We start from the raw sequence: 18,948 nt of genomic DNA, 5'->3' as shown, positions 1-18,948 counted from the left end.
GAATGCACCAATTTGTAAGTCGCTCTGGATAAGAGCGTCTGCTAAATGACGTAAATGTAAAATTAGAATCAGGTGCACTAGATTACAGTTGGAAAACAAACAGGACGGTAGCTCTCCAGGAACAGGGTTGGAGAACCCTGCTCTACTTTGAAGTAAATGTTTTGATATTGGGGTGGAACATCCCTTTAGTTTCAACCATAGAATAAACAGCTTTGCGATTTAGGTGAACAGTCCATTTCATTTGACCAGGGCTCCCTCGAGAAAGTGATTCCCGATCTCAATGGGACTCACCTGGATAAATAAAGGATAAACTAGAAAAGGACATTTCCCAAAGAAAATGTGACGTTTAAAACTTAAAATGTTTTGGAGCTAGAGCGATTGGAATAATGGGAATAATAACTATGTGGGATTTTTTGTGTTATTGCTTTCACAAAGCACACAAATACATTTCAACCATATGAGAAGTTGTTCCTTACGTCTCCCTCTGGTGGTGAGTAATACAGGCCGCTGTTGTCAAACTTGTAGTCTGGGTCTTGAATCTGGGGGGTGTAGAAGATCGTCAGGATGGTGCGCAGCGTCCGCCGGTCCCAGTCATCCGTCACGCGGCCACCGTAGTTACATTCACCAGTCATGTAGTGGATGGCTTCAAAGGGCACTTCCTGTGTAGGGTGGGCAGAGGGAGTCATGAGCTGTCTGAAATTTAACCATATTCCCTATTGAATATGCACTACTTTTGACCAGTGCCCACAAAGGGACAAAAGCTGAGCTCTATATATATGGAATAGGGTGCCATTTCGGATGCTAACATGCATTCACATTTAGATATGGGTCAGTGTCAACTCAATGCAGTGTGTTTGAAGGTATTTAAAGAAGCACTGCCTTTCAAGAATGCAAATAGATGTGTAGTTGAATTATTCAAATTCAGTCCCTCAATGACAACATCTCCTTTCAGCTGGTGACAAAACAGCAATTTTTTAATAAGTGATATAGTTGCACAAGTGACAGTAGAGGTCGAATAGAACTTTACCGTTTCGGAGAAATGTAAAGGTAGACAGGGGGAAACCACTGTCCATGGCATTGTGGATGAAAATTTCCCCTGCAAATGTTGCAGGTGGCTCTTTGGTTATGAGGGAAAATGTCAGCATATTCAAAGATGCCTTTTGATCAGTTTCTTCACAACTTGTTTTGTAGGAAGGGGGTTGAGAAGGGCAACGGCGTACTTTCTGTGGTTTTTAAATGTCAAGGGGGTTTTGAATCGGGCTGATGAAAGAGACTCGAGTGCAGAAAAAGCACTTGTAAATGTCAGTTGGTACCCACATGTACACTTACTGTAGATCATATTGGAACGAGTGAGAGAACGAGCCTTACTCTAAAATTGATGATTTATTTTTTTCTTCCCCCTCATCAATCTACACAAAATACCCCATAATGAAAAGCAAAAATAGTTTTTTTGATTTATTTAGCCCCCCAAAAAAGGAAATATCACATTTACATAAGTATTCAGACCCTTTCCTCAGTACTTTGTTGAAGCAACTTTGGCAGCGATTACAGCTTAGAGTCTTCTTGGGTATGACGCTACAAGTTTGGCACACCTGTATTTGGGGATTTTCTCCCATTCTTCTCTGCAGATCCTCTCAAGCTCTGTCAGGTTGGATAGGGAGCGTCACTGCACAGCCACTTACAGGTCTCTCCAGAGATGTTAGATAGGGTTCAAGTCCGCGCTCTGGCTGGGCCACTCAAGGATATTCAGAGACTTTTCCCAAAGCCACTCCTGCGTTGTCTTGGCTGTGTGCCTGCCTCAACACAACTCTGTTTTGGAGCTCAACATTTTTTGGGGGGAATAAAATCAAATTTGATTTGTCACATGCAACGAATACAATAGGTGTACCCTTACAGTGAAATGCTTACTTGCAAGCCCTTAACGAACAAAGTGTTACGAAAGTATTTACTAAATAAACTGAAGTAAACAATGAATGAATAAAAATAAGAAAATAGAAAAATAACAAATAATTTAAAAGAAACAATAAAAGTAACAAGGATATATACAGGGGGTATCGGTACAGAGTCAATGTGTGGGGGCACAGGTTAGTCAAGGTAATTGAGGTAATATGGACATTGGTAGAGGTAAAGTGACTATGCATAGATAATAAACAGAGAATAGCAGCAGCGTAAAAACGCAAATAGTCCGGGTAGCCATTTGGCTAGCAGTTCAGGAGTCTTATGGCTTGGGGGTAGAAGCTGTTAAGAAGCCTTTTGGACCTAGACTTGGAGCTCCGGTACCGCTTGCCGTGCGGTAACAGAGAGAACAGTCTATGACTAGGGTGGCTGGAGTCTTTGACAATTTCTTGGGCCTTCTTCTGACACCGCCTGGTATAGAGGTCCTGGATGGCAGGAAGCTTGGCCCCGGTGATGTACTGGGCTGTATGCACTACCCTCTGTAGTGCCTTGCGGTCGGAGGCCAAGCAGGTGCCATACCAGGCAGTGATGCAACTAGTCAGGATGCTCTCGATGGTGCAGTTGTACAACTTTTTGAGGATCTGAGGACCGACGCCGAATCATTTCAGTCTCCTGAGCGGGAATAGGCATTGTCGTTCCCTCTTCAAGACTGTCTTGGTGTGTTTGGACCGTTTGTTGGTGATGTGGACAACAAGGAACTTGAAGCTCTCAACCTTCTGCCCAGTCGATGAGAATGGGGACATGCTCGGCCCTCCTTTTCCTGTAGTCCACGATCATTTCCTTTGTCTTGATCACGTTGAGGGAGAGGTTGCACCACAATGTCTGGTCTCTGGCCTCCTCCCTATAGGCTGTCTCATTGTTGTCGGTGATCAGGCCCACCACTGTTGTGTTGTCGGCAAACTTAATGATTGTGTTGGAGTCATGTTTTGCCATGCAGTCATGGGTGAACAGGGAGTACAGGAGGGGACTGAGCATGCACCCCTGAGGGGCCCCCATGTTGAGGATCAGCGTGGCAGATGTGTTGTTACTCTTACCACCTGGGGGCGGCCCATCAGGCAGTCAAGGATCCAGTTGCAGAGGGAGGTGTTTAGTCCCAGGGTCCTTCGCTTAGTGATGAGCTTTGAGAGCACTATGGTGTTGAATCCTAAGCTGTAGTTAATGAATAGCATTCTCAAGTAGGTGTTATTTTTGTCCAGGTGAGAAAGGGCAGTGTGGAGTGCAATAGAGATTGCGTCATCTGTGGATCTGTTGGGGCGGTATGCAAAATGGCATGGGTCTAGGGTTTCTGGGATAATGGTGTTCTTTTGAGCCATGACCAGCCTTTCAAAGCACTTCATGGCTACGGACGTGAGTGCTACGGGTCGGTAGTCATTTAGGCAGGTTACCTTGGTGTTCTTGGGCACAGGGACTATGGTGGTCTGTTTGAAACATGTTATTACAGACTCAGTCAGGGACAGGTTGAAAATGTCAGTGAAGACACTTGCCAGTTGCTCAGCGTATGCTCGGAGTACACGTCCTGGTAATCCGTCTGGCCTTTTGGCCTTGTGAATGTTGACCTGTTTAAAGGTCTTACTCACATCGGCTACGGAGAGCGTGATCACGCAGTCGTCCGAAACAGCTGGTGATCTCATGCAGGCTTCAGTGTTGCTTGCCTCGAAGCACGCATAAGTTATTTCGCTCGTCAGGTAGGCTCGTGTCACTGGGCAGCTCGCAGCTGTGCTTAATTTTGTAGTCCATAGTAGTTTGCAAGCCCTGCCACATCCGACGAGTGTCAGAGCCAGTGTAGTAGGATTCAATCTTAGTCCTGTATTGACGCTTTGCCCATTTGATGGTTCATCGGAGGACATAGCGGGATTTCTTATAAGCGTCCGGGTTAGAGTCCCGCTCCTTGAAAGCGGCAGCTCTACCCTTTAGCTCAGTGCGGATGTTTCCTGTAATCCATGGCTTCTGGTTGGGGTATGAATATACGGTCTCTGTGGGGATGACGTCATCGATGCACTTATTGATGATGTCAGTGACTGATGTGGTGTACTCGGAAGAACTCCCGGAACATATTCCAGACTGTTCTAGCAAAACAGTCCGGTAGCTTAAAATCTGCATCATCTGATCACTTCCGTATTGAGTGAGTCACTGGTATTTCCTGCTTTAGCTTTTGCTTGTAAGCAGGAATCAGGAGGATAGAGATATGGTCAGATTTCCCAAATGGAGGGCGAGGGAGAGCTTTGTATGCCTCTCTGTGTGTGGAGTAAAGGTTGTCTAGAGTTTTTTTTCACTCTGGTTGCACATGTACCATGCTGGTAAAAATAAGGTCAAACTGATTTAAGTTTCCCTGCATTAAAGTCCCCGGCCACTAGAAGCGCCGCCTCTGGATGAGCATTTTCATGTTTGCTTATGGCCTTATACAGCTCGTTGAGTGCGGTCTTAGTGCCAGCATCGGTTTGTGGTGGTAAATAGACAGCTCTGAAAAATATAGATGTAAAATCTCTTGGTAGATAGTGTGGTCTACAGCTTATCATGAGGCACTCAGGCGAGCAAAACCTTGAGACTTCATTAATATTAGATTTTGTGCACCAGCTGTTACTGACAAATATACACAGACCATGACCCCTTTTATTATTCGGAGGCAGCTGTTCCCTCTTGCTGATGCATGGAAAACCCAGCCAGCTGTATGTTATCCATGTCGCCGTCAGGCACGACTCGTGAAACATAAGATATTGCAGTTTATAATGTCTCGTTGGTAGGATAGTCTTGACCGGAACTCATCCAGTTAATTATCCAATGATTGCACGTTGGCTAATAGGACTGATGGTAGAAGCGGTCACCCACTCGCTGTCGGATTCTTACAAGGCACTCTGACCTACAACCCCTATATTTCCGTGGTGCACTCCATCAACAGCAGGTGCATTTCAAGAGCGGCAAATTTGAATCCAAATAAATGTCAAAATTCAAATTTTTCAAACATACAACTATTTTACACCCTTTGAAAGATAAACATCTCCTTAATCTAACCACGTTTTACGATTTCAAAAAGGTTTTACGGCGAAAGCATAAATTTAGAGTATGTTAGGACAGTACATTTACAAGAGTTGTGTGTAATGTTTTGTCAATTCAAAGACAGGGTCACCAAAACCATAAAACCAGCTAAAATGATGCACTAACCTTTTACAATCTCCATCAGATGACACTCCTAGGACATTATGTTAGACAATGCATGCATTTTTAGTTCTATCAAGTTCATATTTATATCCAAAAACAGCGTTTTACTATGGCATTGATGTTGAGGAAATCGTTTCCCTCCAATAACCGGCAGTCAAGTCAGCACCACAAATTAAATAATTAAAATTAGAAAACATTGGTAAAATATTATATTGTCATTTAAAGAATTATAGATTTACATCTCTTGAACGCAATCAACTTGCCAGATTTAAAAATAACCTTACTGGGAAATCACACTTTGCAATAATCTGAGCACTGCGCCCAGGAAAATACGCGTTGCGATACAGACTAGACGTCATGTTGGGGAGATCTAAAATCGAAAATACTATGTAAATAATCCATTACCTTTGATTCTCTTCATCAGATGTCACTTCCAGGTATCACAGGTCCATAACGAATGTAGTTTTGTTCAAAAAAGCTCATCATTTATGTCCAAAAATCTCCGTCTTGTTAGCACATGATCTAAGCCAGCCGGACTTCTCGTCATGAACGAGGGGAAAAAATATATTTATGTTCGTTCAAACATGTCAAACGTTGTATAGCATAAATCATTAGGGCCTTTTTTAACCAGAACATGAATAATATTCAAGGTGGACGAATGCATTCTCTTTTATAACGTATTGGAACGAGGGTACCCAACATGAACTCGCGCGCCAGGTGTCTAATGGGCCATCATCGTTCCATGGCTCTTGTTCGGTCAGATCTCCCTCCAGAAGACTCAAAACACTTTGTAAAGGCTGGTGACATCTAGTGGAAGCAATAGGAAGTGCCAAAATATTCCTCAGCCCCTGTGTTTTTCAATGGCATAGGTTTAAAGGTAATACAACACATCAGGTATCCACTTCCTGTCAGAAAATGTCTCAGGGTTTTGCCTGCCAAATGAGTTCTGTTATACTCACAGACACCATTCAAACAGTTTTAGAAACTTTAGAGTGTTTTCTATCCATATATAATAAGTATATGCATATTCTAGTTACTGGGTAGGATTAGTAACCAGATTCAATCGGGTACATTTTTTTATCCAGCCGTGCAAATACTGCCCCCTAGCACTAACAGGTTAAATAAAAAAAATCTTTGTTCAGTACGAGGTGAGCAATCACTGTTCTGATAGGCAGAAGCTCTTTTTGGTCATAAGAAATGGTGGCAGAAACATTATGTACAAAATAAGTTACAAATAAGGTGAAAAAACTCAATAGCACAACACAATAGCAGAATTGGTTAGGAGTCCGTAAAACGGCAGCCATCTCCGGCACCACTCTTCCTCTACGGACAATTCCGTCGACCTCATGGCTTGGTTTTTGCTCTGACATGCACTGTCAACTGTGGGACCTTATATAGATAGGTGTGTGTCATGTCCAATCAATTGAATTTACCACAGGTGGACGCCAATCAAATTGTAGAAACACCTCAAGGATGATCAATGGAAACAGGATGCACCTGAGCTCAATTTCAAGTCTCGTAGCAAAGGGTCTGAATACTTAATTAAATAAGGTATTATATAAGCTAAAAACCTATTTTCACTTTGTCATTATCGGGTATTGCGTGTAGATTGCAATTATATATATATTTTTATACATTTTACAATAAGGCTGTAACGTAACAAAATGTGGAAAAAGTTAAGGGGTCTGAATCATTTACAAAGACACTGTATAGGGAATAGTAGTGACGTAGTCGAGTCACTAAACCTCGAGTCCGTGTCGAGTCCCAAGTCCTCCTGTGCTCCAGTCCGAGTCAACATCCGAGTCCCCAATGGTCGAGTCATAATTCCCTATTGCTGAAGTCCGAGTCCCAGTGCTCGAGTCTGAGTCACAGGGTCCATATTAACTCAAAATGTAGTTATTTACCCAGTCAGATTTAGTGTAGTGGCAAGAGGAATTATTTAGTCAATATGGTTTATGAATGTAAAATGCAGACGGCTAATGCACGATACAAAGAACAAAATGTAGCACAGGTAATACGGGTCATACCTTTGAATGGTTAGGGCTAGAAACAAGCTGTTTCTTCGTAGAAAAGAAAGAGACGTGTCAGAACCTGGCTATGGAATGCAATTGGGAAAGTGGGAGGGTTGAGCAAGACAACGTATTTAAAGACAGCCTACTTTTCTATACTCAAGGGGAAGAGAGACAAACATAGCTATACTGTTGTTTTACTAGTAAACTCAATGCTATTGTTTTTAATTTAGTAAAGCAGTTTGTGTTTCTTAACCAGGAAAAGGGTAGCTAAACTAAAGGCTGGTGACTGGTTAGCTACGGGAAACAAAAGCGGCGCCTTCACGACATGTATGATCAAAGGCGGAGCCGGAGCGCAGCCAGCCTGCATGTCTGCCCACACTCATCGCTTGTTGCCCCGCAGCTCACCAGCTGATGTAGGCTGTGTGTGTGAGAATCCGAGTCCAAGTCCGTGTCACCAATGGTCGAGAAGGCGAGTATGAGTCCAAGTCACTAATGCTCAAGTCTAAGTCGAGTCACAAATCATGAAAACTGGGACTCGAGTCTGAGTCCTGGACACGAGTACTAGAACACTGGGGAATAGGGTGCCATTTGGGAAGCAGCCAATAATGTATATGACAGACAGCGAGACAAGAATCACAACCCACATATTAGGTTGACACTGACTATTTAATGTTGTTGACACTGACTTTTTCCACAAATATTGTGCATTTTATCAGAATCTCCCCCAAATATTCAAATGGGTTGAGATCTGGTGACTGAGACGGCCATGGCATATGGTTTACGTCATTTTCATGCTCATCAAACCATTCAATGATCACTGCCATCCTATGGGGACATAGCCATGGTAGCTAAAACAATGGCCTGCCAGGCATTTTTAAACAATGAACTCAAGCATGATGGGATGTTAATTGCTTAATTAACTCAGGAACCACACCTGTGTGGAAGCACCTGCTTCCAATATACTTTGTATCCATTGTTTTAGCAGTGACCTGTAGCCGGGGTCAATATGTTTTCAAAATGGACGTCCAGAACTACAACAGGGAACTAACCAATATTTTAAAAAGTCATAAAAACACATGCAAGGGGGTCAGCTTGATACATTTTTGCACTTTCACAATAGAGGACAGTTGTTAAACGTATTGCTAAATTCAATTAGTATAAATAATAAATTAGGGCCAATAACACAAAAGTATGTGTGTGTGCATAGCACACGTGTGCATAGCACACGTGTGCATGTGTGTGCATTTTTATTTGGAGTCATGAAACTCTGGAAGTGTGTGTGTGTGTTTGTGTGGTGTATGTAGTGTATAGTATGTACCTCATACTGCTCCAGGAACATATGGAGCTGCTGGACAGAGATCCTCAGGTCGGTCTCATTGAACTCATACGGAATGTTCCAGCCCATGGGACCAAACTTCTTCCTCTCCTGGATCAACGCGTGGAAGAAGCACAGGCCATACAGCAGCCTCTTAAACACACCCTGTGATAGACACACAAACACACACACACATTTAGTCCACCATCTTACAAAGAGTGTAAAAGATGTACAAACACCTGAGACACACAAACGTTACGACCATTATGTATTCCTTAAAATGGATCTACCCACATTTATAACAGCCGCGGTACCATTATTGATTGAAACATCTCGGGCGGTTAATGAAAAATATTTCTATATCATTTTAGATTTAGAGGGACAATCTGACATACAAATATGTACTGTAGATATATGTATACACATAGGCAGACAGACACATCCACAGGCAGACACACACACCGGCTTGCTGCTGCTGGAGAAGAACTCGGGGTCGGAGATGGGGTCCATGAGGAAGGAGCGGGCGATGTTGGCGCGGAGGCCTTTTGGTGCCTCATTGGTCATCTTCACCCCGTTCTGAAGCACTGCCACAGGGAAGGTGGGCGAGGGGTAGCTGGTCAGCCACAGACGGAAGTCTGGATGGGTGGTGTCAGGGTTCAGCTCCTAACAGAGGCACACAGGGTAGAGACATTGGGGTATACCAACAGACAAATGTTTATCAGCGTATTATACCCCTTATTCTGTGAAGGTATTATTGGGGACTCTGACTTAAAGAGGCAATCAGCAGTTGCTACATCCATTTTTGGATAGATGTACCCATTGATTCTTGAAGAATATAACTTAGAAAATGCCTCATGAGCTTAGTTCAACAGTCATACCCCATCAAAGCCCAAAATATAAGCTTGTTTTACTCCACTGTTTGTAAACAAAGTAAATGTAAACAAACTATTTAGCCTCAAACATGGTTAAAGTTAAACTTAGAAAAAAAATAACCACCTCTATAACTTCCTTCATACTGCATGCAGAAACATAAAAATGATATCCACGAGTTCATCTGACTCTGCGTAAGTAGAAAAACAGAACACATAATCTCACTGTATCCCTTTAGGATTGTTTCCCCCCGAAAAAAGCACACACAAAAAAACATGAATGATCAGGGACTGATGATCAGGAACTGATTCCGATCTGGGACACCAAATGAGTGAAACTACAAGGTAGAAAAGACAACCAGAATTGTTTTGACATTCCAGGACCAAAGTTGCCAGTAGCACCAGTAGTAGTAAACCATTGTATTTGGTGAGTATCCCCCATTTTGATATTTCACAATCTAGTGAAGTTTCAAGTTTTATTAGTTGTATGTACACATGGTATACACCGTCCAACAAAATGCTCACTTGAAGGTTCCTTCACGACAATGCAACAGCAAAAATAAATATAAGAATATGAACGTAAAGTAAATGGCTCAGTAGAATAGAATAAACATTTAACCTGTTAGGGCTAGGGGGCAGTATTGACACGGCTGGATAAAAAACATACCCGATTTAATCTGGTTACCACTCCTACCCAGTAACTAGAATATGCATATACTTATTACATATGGATAGAAAACACCCTAAATTTTCTAAAACTGTTTGAATGGTGTCTGTGAGTATAACAGAACTCAAATGGCAGGTCAAAACCTGAGAGATTCCTTTACAGGAAGTGGCCTGTCTGACCATTTCTTGAACTTCTTTTCCATCTCTATCATTTACTAAGGATCTCTGCTCTAACGTGACACTTCCCACGTCGTCCATAGGCGCTCAGAGCCCGGGAAAAAACAGAATGTCGTCATTCCAGCCCCAGGCTGAAACACATTATCGCCTTTCTCAAGTGGCCGATCAAGGGACACTGGGCTTAGGCGCGTGACCCGACCGCCCCCGCCTTTGGGATTTTTTGCTCTGTTTGCCGAAAAGGAGATTCCCTGTCGGAATATTATCGCTTTTCTACGAGAAAAATGTCGTAAAAATTGATTTTAAACAGCGGTTGACATGCTTCGAAGTACGTTAATGGAATATTTAGAATTTTATTGTCACGAATTGCGCCATGCGCGCGACACTTCTTTACTATTTCGGATAGTGTCTGGAACGCACGAACAAAACGCCGCTATTCGGATATAACGATGGATTATTTTGGACCAAACCAACATTTGTTATTGAAGTAGCAGTCCTGGGTGTGCATTCTGACGAAGACAACAAAAGGTAATCAAACTTTTATAATAGTAAATATGATTATGGTGAGTGCTAAACTTGCCGGGTGTCTAAATAGCGAGCCCGTGATGCCTGGGCTATGTACTTAGAATATTGCAAAATGTGCTTTCACCAAAAAGCTATTTTAAAATCGGACATATCGAGTGCATAGAGGAGGTCTGTATCTATAATTCTTAAAATAATTGTTATGCTTTTTGTGAACGTTTATCGTGAGTAATTTAGTAAAATGTTAGCGAATTCCCCGGAAGTTTGCGGGGGGTATGCTAGTTCTGAACGTCACATGCTAATGTAAAAAGCTGGTTTTTGATATAAATATGAACTTGATTGAACAAAACATGCATGTATTGTATAACATAATGTCCTAGGGTTGTCATCTGATGAAGATCATCAAAGGTGAGTGCTGCATTTAGCTGTCTTCTGGGTTTTGGTGACATTATATGCTGGCTTGAAAAATGGGTGTCTGATTATTTCTGGCTTGGTACTCTGCTGACATAATCTAATGTTTTGCTTTCGCTGTAAAGCCTTTTTGAAATCGGACAGTGTGGTTAGATTAACGAGAGTCTTGTCTTTAAATAGCTGTAAAATAGTCATATGTTTGAGAAATTTAAGTAAGCGTCCCACCTAGCCCATAGAGGTTAAGCATGATTATAATACAGGAAGCTACAATTTATATTCCAAGTGTTTAAATTGTGCAGTATTTAGCAATAACAATAAGAGTCTGGTAGCAGCAGTTGTAATGTGTTTGAAGCATGAATGTATTTGTGTGTGGGTGTATGAGTGCATGTCTTTTTTTTCATTACCCCTTTTTCTCCCTAATTTGGTGGTATCCAATTGGTAGTTACAGTCTTGTCTCGTCGCTGCAACTCCCGTACGGACTCGGAAGAGGTGAAGGTCGAGAGCCACGCTTCCTCCGAAACACAACCCAACCATGCCGCACTGCTTCTTGACACAATGCCCACTTAACCCGGAAGCCAGCCGCACCAATGTGTTGCAGAAAACACCGTGCACCTGGCGACCGTGTTAGCGTGCACTACACCTGGCCCACCACAAGAGTTACTAGTGCGTGATGGGACAAGGACATCCCTGCCGGCTAAACCCTCCCCTTTACCCAGACGACCCTGGGCCAATTGTGCGCCAATTGTGCACAGCTAGCACTGCACCACTCGGGAGGCCCTGTGAGTGCATGTCTGTGTGGGTGTGTGCATGTGTGCTAAGGAGCGGAGAGTCAGTGCAGGTTGTCAGTTCAGTTCAAGTGTTCAGCAGTCTGATGGCTTGTAGATAGAAACTGTCTCTGAGCCTGTTGGTATCAGACCTCATGCTCTGATATCGCCTGCCCGACGGTAAGGGAGTGAACAGCTCGTAGCTTGGGTGTATGGGGTCCTTGATGATGCTAAGGGCTTTCTTAAGGCACTGTTTTGAGTAGATTTTCATGATCCCAGTGATGTACTGAGCCGTCTTCACCACCTACGGGAGGGCCTTGCGGTCGTGGATAGAGCAATTTTCTTACCAGAAAATGATGCAACCGGTCAGGACACTCTCGACGGTGTAGCGGTAGTATTTGACGAGGACTGGGGGTGACATGCCGAATTTCCTTTGCTGCCTTAGGAAGTAGATACGTTGATGCGCCTTCTTGACAAATGTGGTGGTGTTGTTGGTCCATGTCAAGTCCTCTGTGACATGGATGCCGAGGAACTTAAAACTGCTGACTCTGTTTACTGCAGTCCTGTTGGTGTGGCTCGGGTAATGTTCCCTCCTGGAGTCAATAGTCAAATCCTTTGTTTAACTGACGTTGAGGGAGAGGTTGTTGTCCTGGCACCACAATGCCAGTTCACTTACCTCCTCCCTATAGGCTGACTCATCGTTGTTGGTTATCAGGCCTACAACTGTGGTGTCGTCAGCAAACTTGATGATGGAGTTGGTGTCGTGCAAAGCCACGCAATCGTGGGGGAACAGGGAGTACAGCAGAGAGCTGAGGACACACCCCTGGGGGGCCCCTGTGTTAAGAGTCAGTGTGGAGTCAGCTCCTCCGCTCTCTCCACTGGCTTCCAGTTGAAGCTCGCATCCGCTACAAGACCATGGTGATTGCCTACGGAGCTGTGAAGGGAACGGCACCTCCATACCTTCAGGCTCTGATCAGGCCCTACACCCAAACAAGGGCACTGCGTTCATCCACCACTGGCCTGCTGGCCCCCCTACCTCTGAGGAAGCACAGTTCCCGCTCAGCCCAGTCAAAACTGTTCGCTGCTCTGGCACCCCAATGGTGGAACAAGCTCCCTCACGACGCCAGGACAGCGGAGTCAATCACCACCTTCCGGAGACACCTGAAACCCCACCTCTTTAAGGAATACCTAGGATAGGATAAAGTAATCCTTCTAACCCCCCCCCCCCCTTAAAAGATTTAGATGCACTATTGTAAAGTGGTTGTTCCACTGGATATCATAAGGTGAATGCACCATTTTGTAAGTCGCTCTGGATAAGAGCGTCTGCTAAATGACTTAAATGTAAATGTAAATGTAAAATGTAATGTGTTGTTGTCAATCCTCACAGCCTGCTACATCCCATCAGGAAGTCCAGGATCCAGTTGCAGAGGATGGTGTCTAGACCCTTGGCTCTGAGCTTGGGGTTGAGCTTGGAAGGAACAATAGTGTTGAATGCTAAAATGTATGTTAGGGCCGGCTCTAGCCTTTTGGGGGCCCTAAGCGAGATTTGGTTGGGCTACCCAATTTTCGGGCTACCAAAGAGGAAATGCCAGCATTACAGAGGCGGGGGGAGGGGGTGGATCCTGGTGAGATTAAGACGAAGGGAAAACCGGTCATTATTTGAATTTTGCAGCAAAACCGTATTTATTTTCAAATATTAGTTTGGTGATCCCTTTCCGTAATACCCAAGACTACTTCGCTTTCAAATGTCAGCATGTCGAAGAAACAGAAGGCCAAAATCATGACTTTGAGAAAACCCGGCCTACGAGACCCATTTTTATCACCGACCCCCTCCCGAGTCTGCGGGACGGAGAATAGCATTTTACCTAGGGGTGCAGCTCTACCTGGTGGCGCTGAAATGAACATTCGAGGCCATCAAGCTACTACGCTCTGAGATAGCTGAAAATGAAAACAGAGGTAGTTGCCACGATTAAGGCCCGAATACAAGAGGTTTCTGATACTTTAAAAGCAGATTTAACTATCCTGCGAAATGAGACAGCGCCAGGCATCACATCACTCAAAACAACAGAGTTACACACGATGACGATTGCACCACTGGAGACCTCCGCTACCAGTGTATCCGACCTGACTACCTCCCTGAAGGCTGACGTAAAACGCCTGACTGCGGATGTGAAAAAGGTACAGGAGAGCTGTGTGAGTTTAGAGGGATTTTCTTGCCGCAATAGCCTGAGACTGGTATCGATCCCAGAGTCAGCGGAAATGCCTCGCGGATTTCATCTCCGGGCTGCTGAAGGATGTTCTCGGCCATGGATGAGAAGCCCCTAATTGATTGTGCCCACCGGGCACTGCGTCCAAAGCCCCTGGACGGTGAGAGGCCCCGTGACCTCATTCTTCGAGTGCACTTCTTCCATGAGAAAGAAGATGGAGATTCTCCCACGAGCCCGCAATACCACTCTGAGCTTTCAAGTACAGAGCTACCAGGACATATCCCCCACTGTGTCCAGGCAGCGCGCATCTTTCGAGCAGGCCAAACAACTACTACGGTACCATCCAGGTGTGAAGTACGGACTGCGATTCCCGGCCAGTGTATGACTTTCTCATGATGGAAAAGACTACACCATTGATTATCCAGAGGGGGGTATGGCTCACATTCAACGCCACATCAAGAAGTCTTGAACTTGCTCATAGATCAGCAACTGTTGCTTGCTAACTGTGGATAGTAAGTAAGTAGCCCACCTGTGGTATAACTATCTTTAGTTATAACTGTACTATTCCTGTATAGTTCGGGAGTTGGTGAACCCAATCAAGCTTATATGATGTGATCGAATGTTTTGGTCATCCAGCGTGCTTGCCTTAAAAGCATTCAGTCATTTTTATTTCCTTTTATTAATGGTTTATGTAATTCCTTTGTTTCAATGCCATCTCATTGACCTATTGAGTTTGTTTACATATTGTCTCAATGACCCCCCAAAAAATTTGGATATTTGTTTACCACATCCATTTGTCTCGACCCAGTAAACATGAAATGTTCCGAGTTTTTGGGGAGTCTTCACTTCGATGTTGAATGTTTTTAACGTAATTTAATTCCAGCAAACTTTCAACATTGCACAGACATAGTTTTGTGGTCTTGACTGCACATTGCCAAACTTTTTTTGGGTCGTTTCAGTAAGATTTACTTACTTCAAATGAGAGGTTTTGGCTGAGCGTCTTGATACATTTTCTCTCTCAATACCTGTTATAAGACTGGGAATATAATTTTATACATGTGGTGCTTTCCTAATTTTATTTGCACATGGGATTCACTTTTTATTTTTTCCTCTCTTCTATTTGCTGCTTGATTCACTAACACAGAACACTAGTTTAAAGGGCGGGACTGTGGGTTTGGGTTTAACACCACAATCTCACAGATATACTGTGTGAAAAAAACATTTAAAAAACAGTTCTATTTAGGCTTACACCTCATTTGGGCAGGTACAGTGAGGGAAAAAAGTATTTGATCCCCTGCTGATTTTGTATGTTTGCCCATTGACAAAGAAAGGATCAGTCTATAATTGTAATGGTAGGTTTATTTGAACAGTGAGAGACAGAATAACAACAAACAAATCCAGAAAAACACATGTCAAAAATGTTAAATTGATTTGCATTTTAATGAGGGAAATAAGTATTTGACCCCCTCTCAATCAGAAAGATTTATTGCTCCCAGGTGTCTTTTATACAGGTAACGAGCTGAGATTAGGAGCACACTCTTAAAGGGAGTGCTCCTAATCTCAGTTTTTTACTTGTATAAAAGACACCTGTCCACAGAAGCAATCAATCAATAAGATTCCAAACTCTCCACCATGGCCAAGACCAAAGAGCTCTCCAAGGATGTCAGGGACAAGATTGTAGATCTACAAAGGCTGGAATGGGCTACGAGACCATCGCCAAGCAGCTTGGTGAGAAGGTGACAATAGTTGGTGCGATTATTCTCAAATGGAAGAAACACAAAAGAACTGTCAATCTCCCTCGGCCTGGGGATCCATGCAAGATCTCACCTCGTGGAGTTGCAATGATCATGAGAACGGTGAGGAATCAGCCCAGAACTACACGGGAGGACCTTGTCAATGATCTCAAGGCAGCTGGGACCATGGTCACCAAGAAAACAATTGGTAACACGCTACGCCGTGAAGAACTGAAATCCTGCAGCGCCCGCAAGGTCCCCCTGCTCAAGAAAGCACGTATACATGCCCGTCTGAAGTTTCCAAATGAACATCTGAATGATTCAGAGGACAACTGGGTGAAAGTGTTGTGGTCAGATGAGACCAAAATGGAGCTCTTTGGCATCAACTCAACTCGCCGTGTTTGGAGGAGGAGAAATGCTGCCTATGACCCCAAGAACACAATCCCCACCGTCAAACATGGAGTTGGAAACATTATGCTTTGGGGGTGTTTTTCTGCTAAGGGGACAGGACAACTTCACCGCATCAAAGGGACAATGGACGGGGCCATGTACTGTCAAATCTTGGGTGAGAACCTCCTTCCCTCAGCCAGGGCATTGAAAATGGGTCGTGGATGGGTATTCCAGCATGACAATGACCCAAAACGGCCAAGGCAACAAAGGAGTGGCTCAAGAAGAAGCACATTAAGGTCCTGGAGTGGCCTAGCCAGTCTCCAGACCTTAATCCCATAGAAAATCTGTGGAGGGAGCTGAAGGTTCAAGTTGCCAAACGTCAGCCTTGAAACCCTAATGACTTGGAGAAGATCTGCAAAGAGGAGTGGGACAAAATCCCTCTTGAGATGTGTGCAAACCTGGTGGCCAACAACAAGAAACGTCTCACCTCTGTGATCGCCAACAAGGGTTTTGCCACCAAGTACTAAGTCATGTTTTGCAGAGGGGTCAAATACTTATTTCCCTCATTAAAATGCAAATCATTTTATAGCGTTTTTCTGGATTTTTTTGTTGTTATTCTGTCTCTCACTGTTCAAATAAACCTACCATTAAAATTATAGACTGATCATTTCTTTGTCAGTGGGCAAACGTACAAAATCAGCAGGGGATCAAATACTTTTCCCCCCTCACTGTATTGTCTGGGGTGGGGGGAGGAAGGAGGTTGAATTGTTCAGTTCTAATGACACTCTAACGTTCCTTTTACCATACTTTTTCCAAGAAACTCAGCAAAAAAGAAACGTCCATTTTTCAAGACCCTATCTTTCAAAGATAATTCGTAAAAATACAAATAACTTCTCAGATCTTCATTGTAAAGGGTTTAAACACTGTTCCCCATGCTTGTTCAATGAACCATAAACAATTAATTAATGAACATGCACCTGTGGAACGGTCCTTAAGACACTAAAAGCTTACAGACGGTAGGCAATTAAGGTTACAGTTATGACAACTTAGGACACTAAAGAGGCATTTCTACTGACTCTGAAAAACACCAAAAGAAAGATGCCCAGGGTCCCTGCTCATCTGCGTGAACGTGCCTTAGGCATGCTCCAAGGAGGCATGAGGACTGCAGATGTGGCCAGGGCAATAAATTGAAATGTCCATACTGTGAGACGTCCAGGACAGCACTACAGGGAGACAGGACGGACAGCTGATCATCCTCACAGTGGCAGACTATGTGTAACAACACCTGCACACGATCGGTACATCCGAACATCACACCTGCGGGACCGGTACAGGATGGCAACAACAACTGCCCGAGTTACACCAGGAACGCACAATCCTTCCATCAGTGTACAGACTGTCCGCAATAGGCTGAGAGAGGCTGGACTGAGGGCTTGAAGGCCTGTTGTAAGGCAAGTCCTCACCAGACATCACCGGCAACAATGTCACCTATGGGTACAAACCCACCGTCGCTGGACCAGACAGGACTGGCAAAAAAGTGCTCTTCACTGATGAGTCGCGGTTTTGTCTCACCAGTGGTGATGGTCGGATTCACGTTTATCGTCGAAGGAATGAGCATTACACCGAGGCCTGTACTCTGGAGCGGGATCGATTTGGTGGTGGAGGGTCCGTCATGGTCTGGGGCGGTGTGTCACAGCATCATCAGACTGAGCTTGTAGTCACTGCAGGCAATCTCAACGCTGTGCGTTACAGGGAAGACATTCTCCTCCCTCATGTGGTACCCTTCCTGCAGGCTCACCTTGACATGACCCTCCAGCATGGCAATGCCACCAGCCATACTGCTCGTTCTGTGTGTGATTTCCTGCAAGACAGGAATGTCAGTGTTCTGCCATGGCCAGCGAAGAGCCCGGATCTCAATCCCATTGAGCACGTCTGGGACCTGTTGGAACGGAGGGTGAGGGCTAGGGCCATTCCCCCAAGAAATGTCCGGGAACATGCAGGTGCCTTGATGGAAGAGTGGGGAAACATCTCACAGCAAGAACTGGCAAATCTGGTGCAGTCCATGAGGAGGAGATGCACTGCAGTACTTAATGCAGCTGGTGGCCACAACAGATACTGACTGTTACTTTTGATTTTGACCCCCCCTTTGTTCAGGGGCACATTGTTCCATTTCTGTAAGTCACAAGTCTATGGAACTTGTTCAGTTTATGTCTCAGCTGTTGAATCTTATGTTATTTACACATGTTAAGTTTGCTGAAAATAAACGCAGTTGACAGTGAGAGAACATTTATTTTTTTGCTGAGTTTATCTTACACAGTACATTATCACTCTGAGACAAGTTATCCTGGGGCTTTTGGGGATTCATTGCTTTTCCACTCTATGCTCCAATGACAAGGTTGTACAACGGGAATGCTCAGGGTGGCCAAAATAATACCATGAAGTACATTTCATGGAACATCAAAGGAACTAACAACCCTGTGAAATGTAAGAGGGCGCTGACACATTTAAAGGGTTTGAATGCAAATTTTGCATTTCTACATAAGACTCACTTGAGGACTGGTGAGTTAATCAACTCTTTCATAGTAAATCAAGAGGTGCTGCCATTTTGGTTGATAAATCTACTCCTTTTATAGCTTCTGAGGTTATTCCTGATCTTAAGGGACGTCATAGCAACTGTTAAACTGTTTTCTATCCCTCTTGTTTTGACTAGTGTTTATGCTCCCAATTGCGATGATTCAAGTTCCATTTCTACCTTTATCTGCTATACCCAATT

At 43.9% G+C, this 18,948-nt stretch overlaps 1 protein-coding gene across 2 annotated transcripts in view; it reads right to left on the bottom strand.

Annotated features, from left to right (window-relative positions):
- The window catches only part of dnah7 (dynein, axonemal, heavy chain 7), a 279,868-nt gene that overhangs the window by 46,254 nt on the left and 214,666 nt on the right, over nucleotides 1-18,948 (bottom strand). For both annotated transcript variants that reach the window (XM_082968848.1, XM_045707381.2), the window contains exons 59-61: nucleotides 8,902-9,102; nucleotides 8,443-8,604; nucleotides 477-659 (exon numbers count right to left, since the gene is read on the bottom strand). In XM_082968848.1, the coding sequence (XP_082824974.1) occupies nucleotides 477-659; nucleotides 8,443-8,604; nucleotides 8,902-9,102 (546 nt within the window). The remainder of the gene's footprint in view (nucleotides 1-476; nucleotides 660-8,442; nucleotides 8,605-8,901; nucleotides 9,103-18,948) is intronic.

This window comes from Salmo salar, chromosome 25 (assembly GCF_965601325.2).
Source record: "Salmo salar chromosome 25, fSalSal1, whole genome shotgun sequence".
Lineage (NCBI taxonomy): Eukaryota > Metazoa > Chordata > Actinopteri > Salmoniformes > Salmonidae > Salmo > Salmo salar.
Note: the sequence above shows the minus strand (reverse complement) of the source record. Positions and strands in the feature narration are given on the sequence as shown.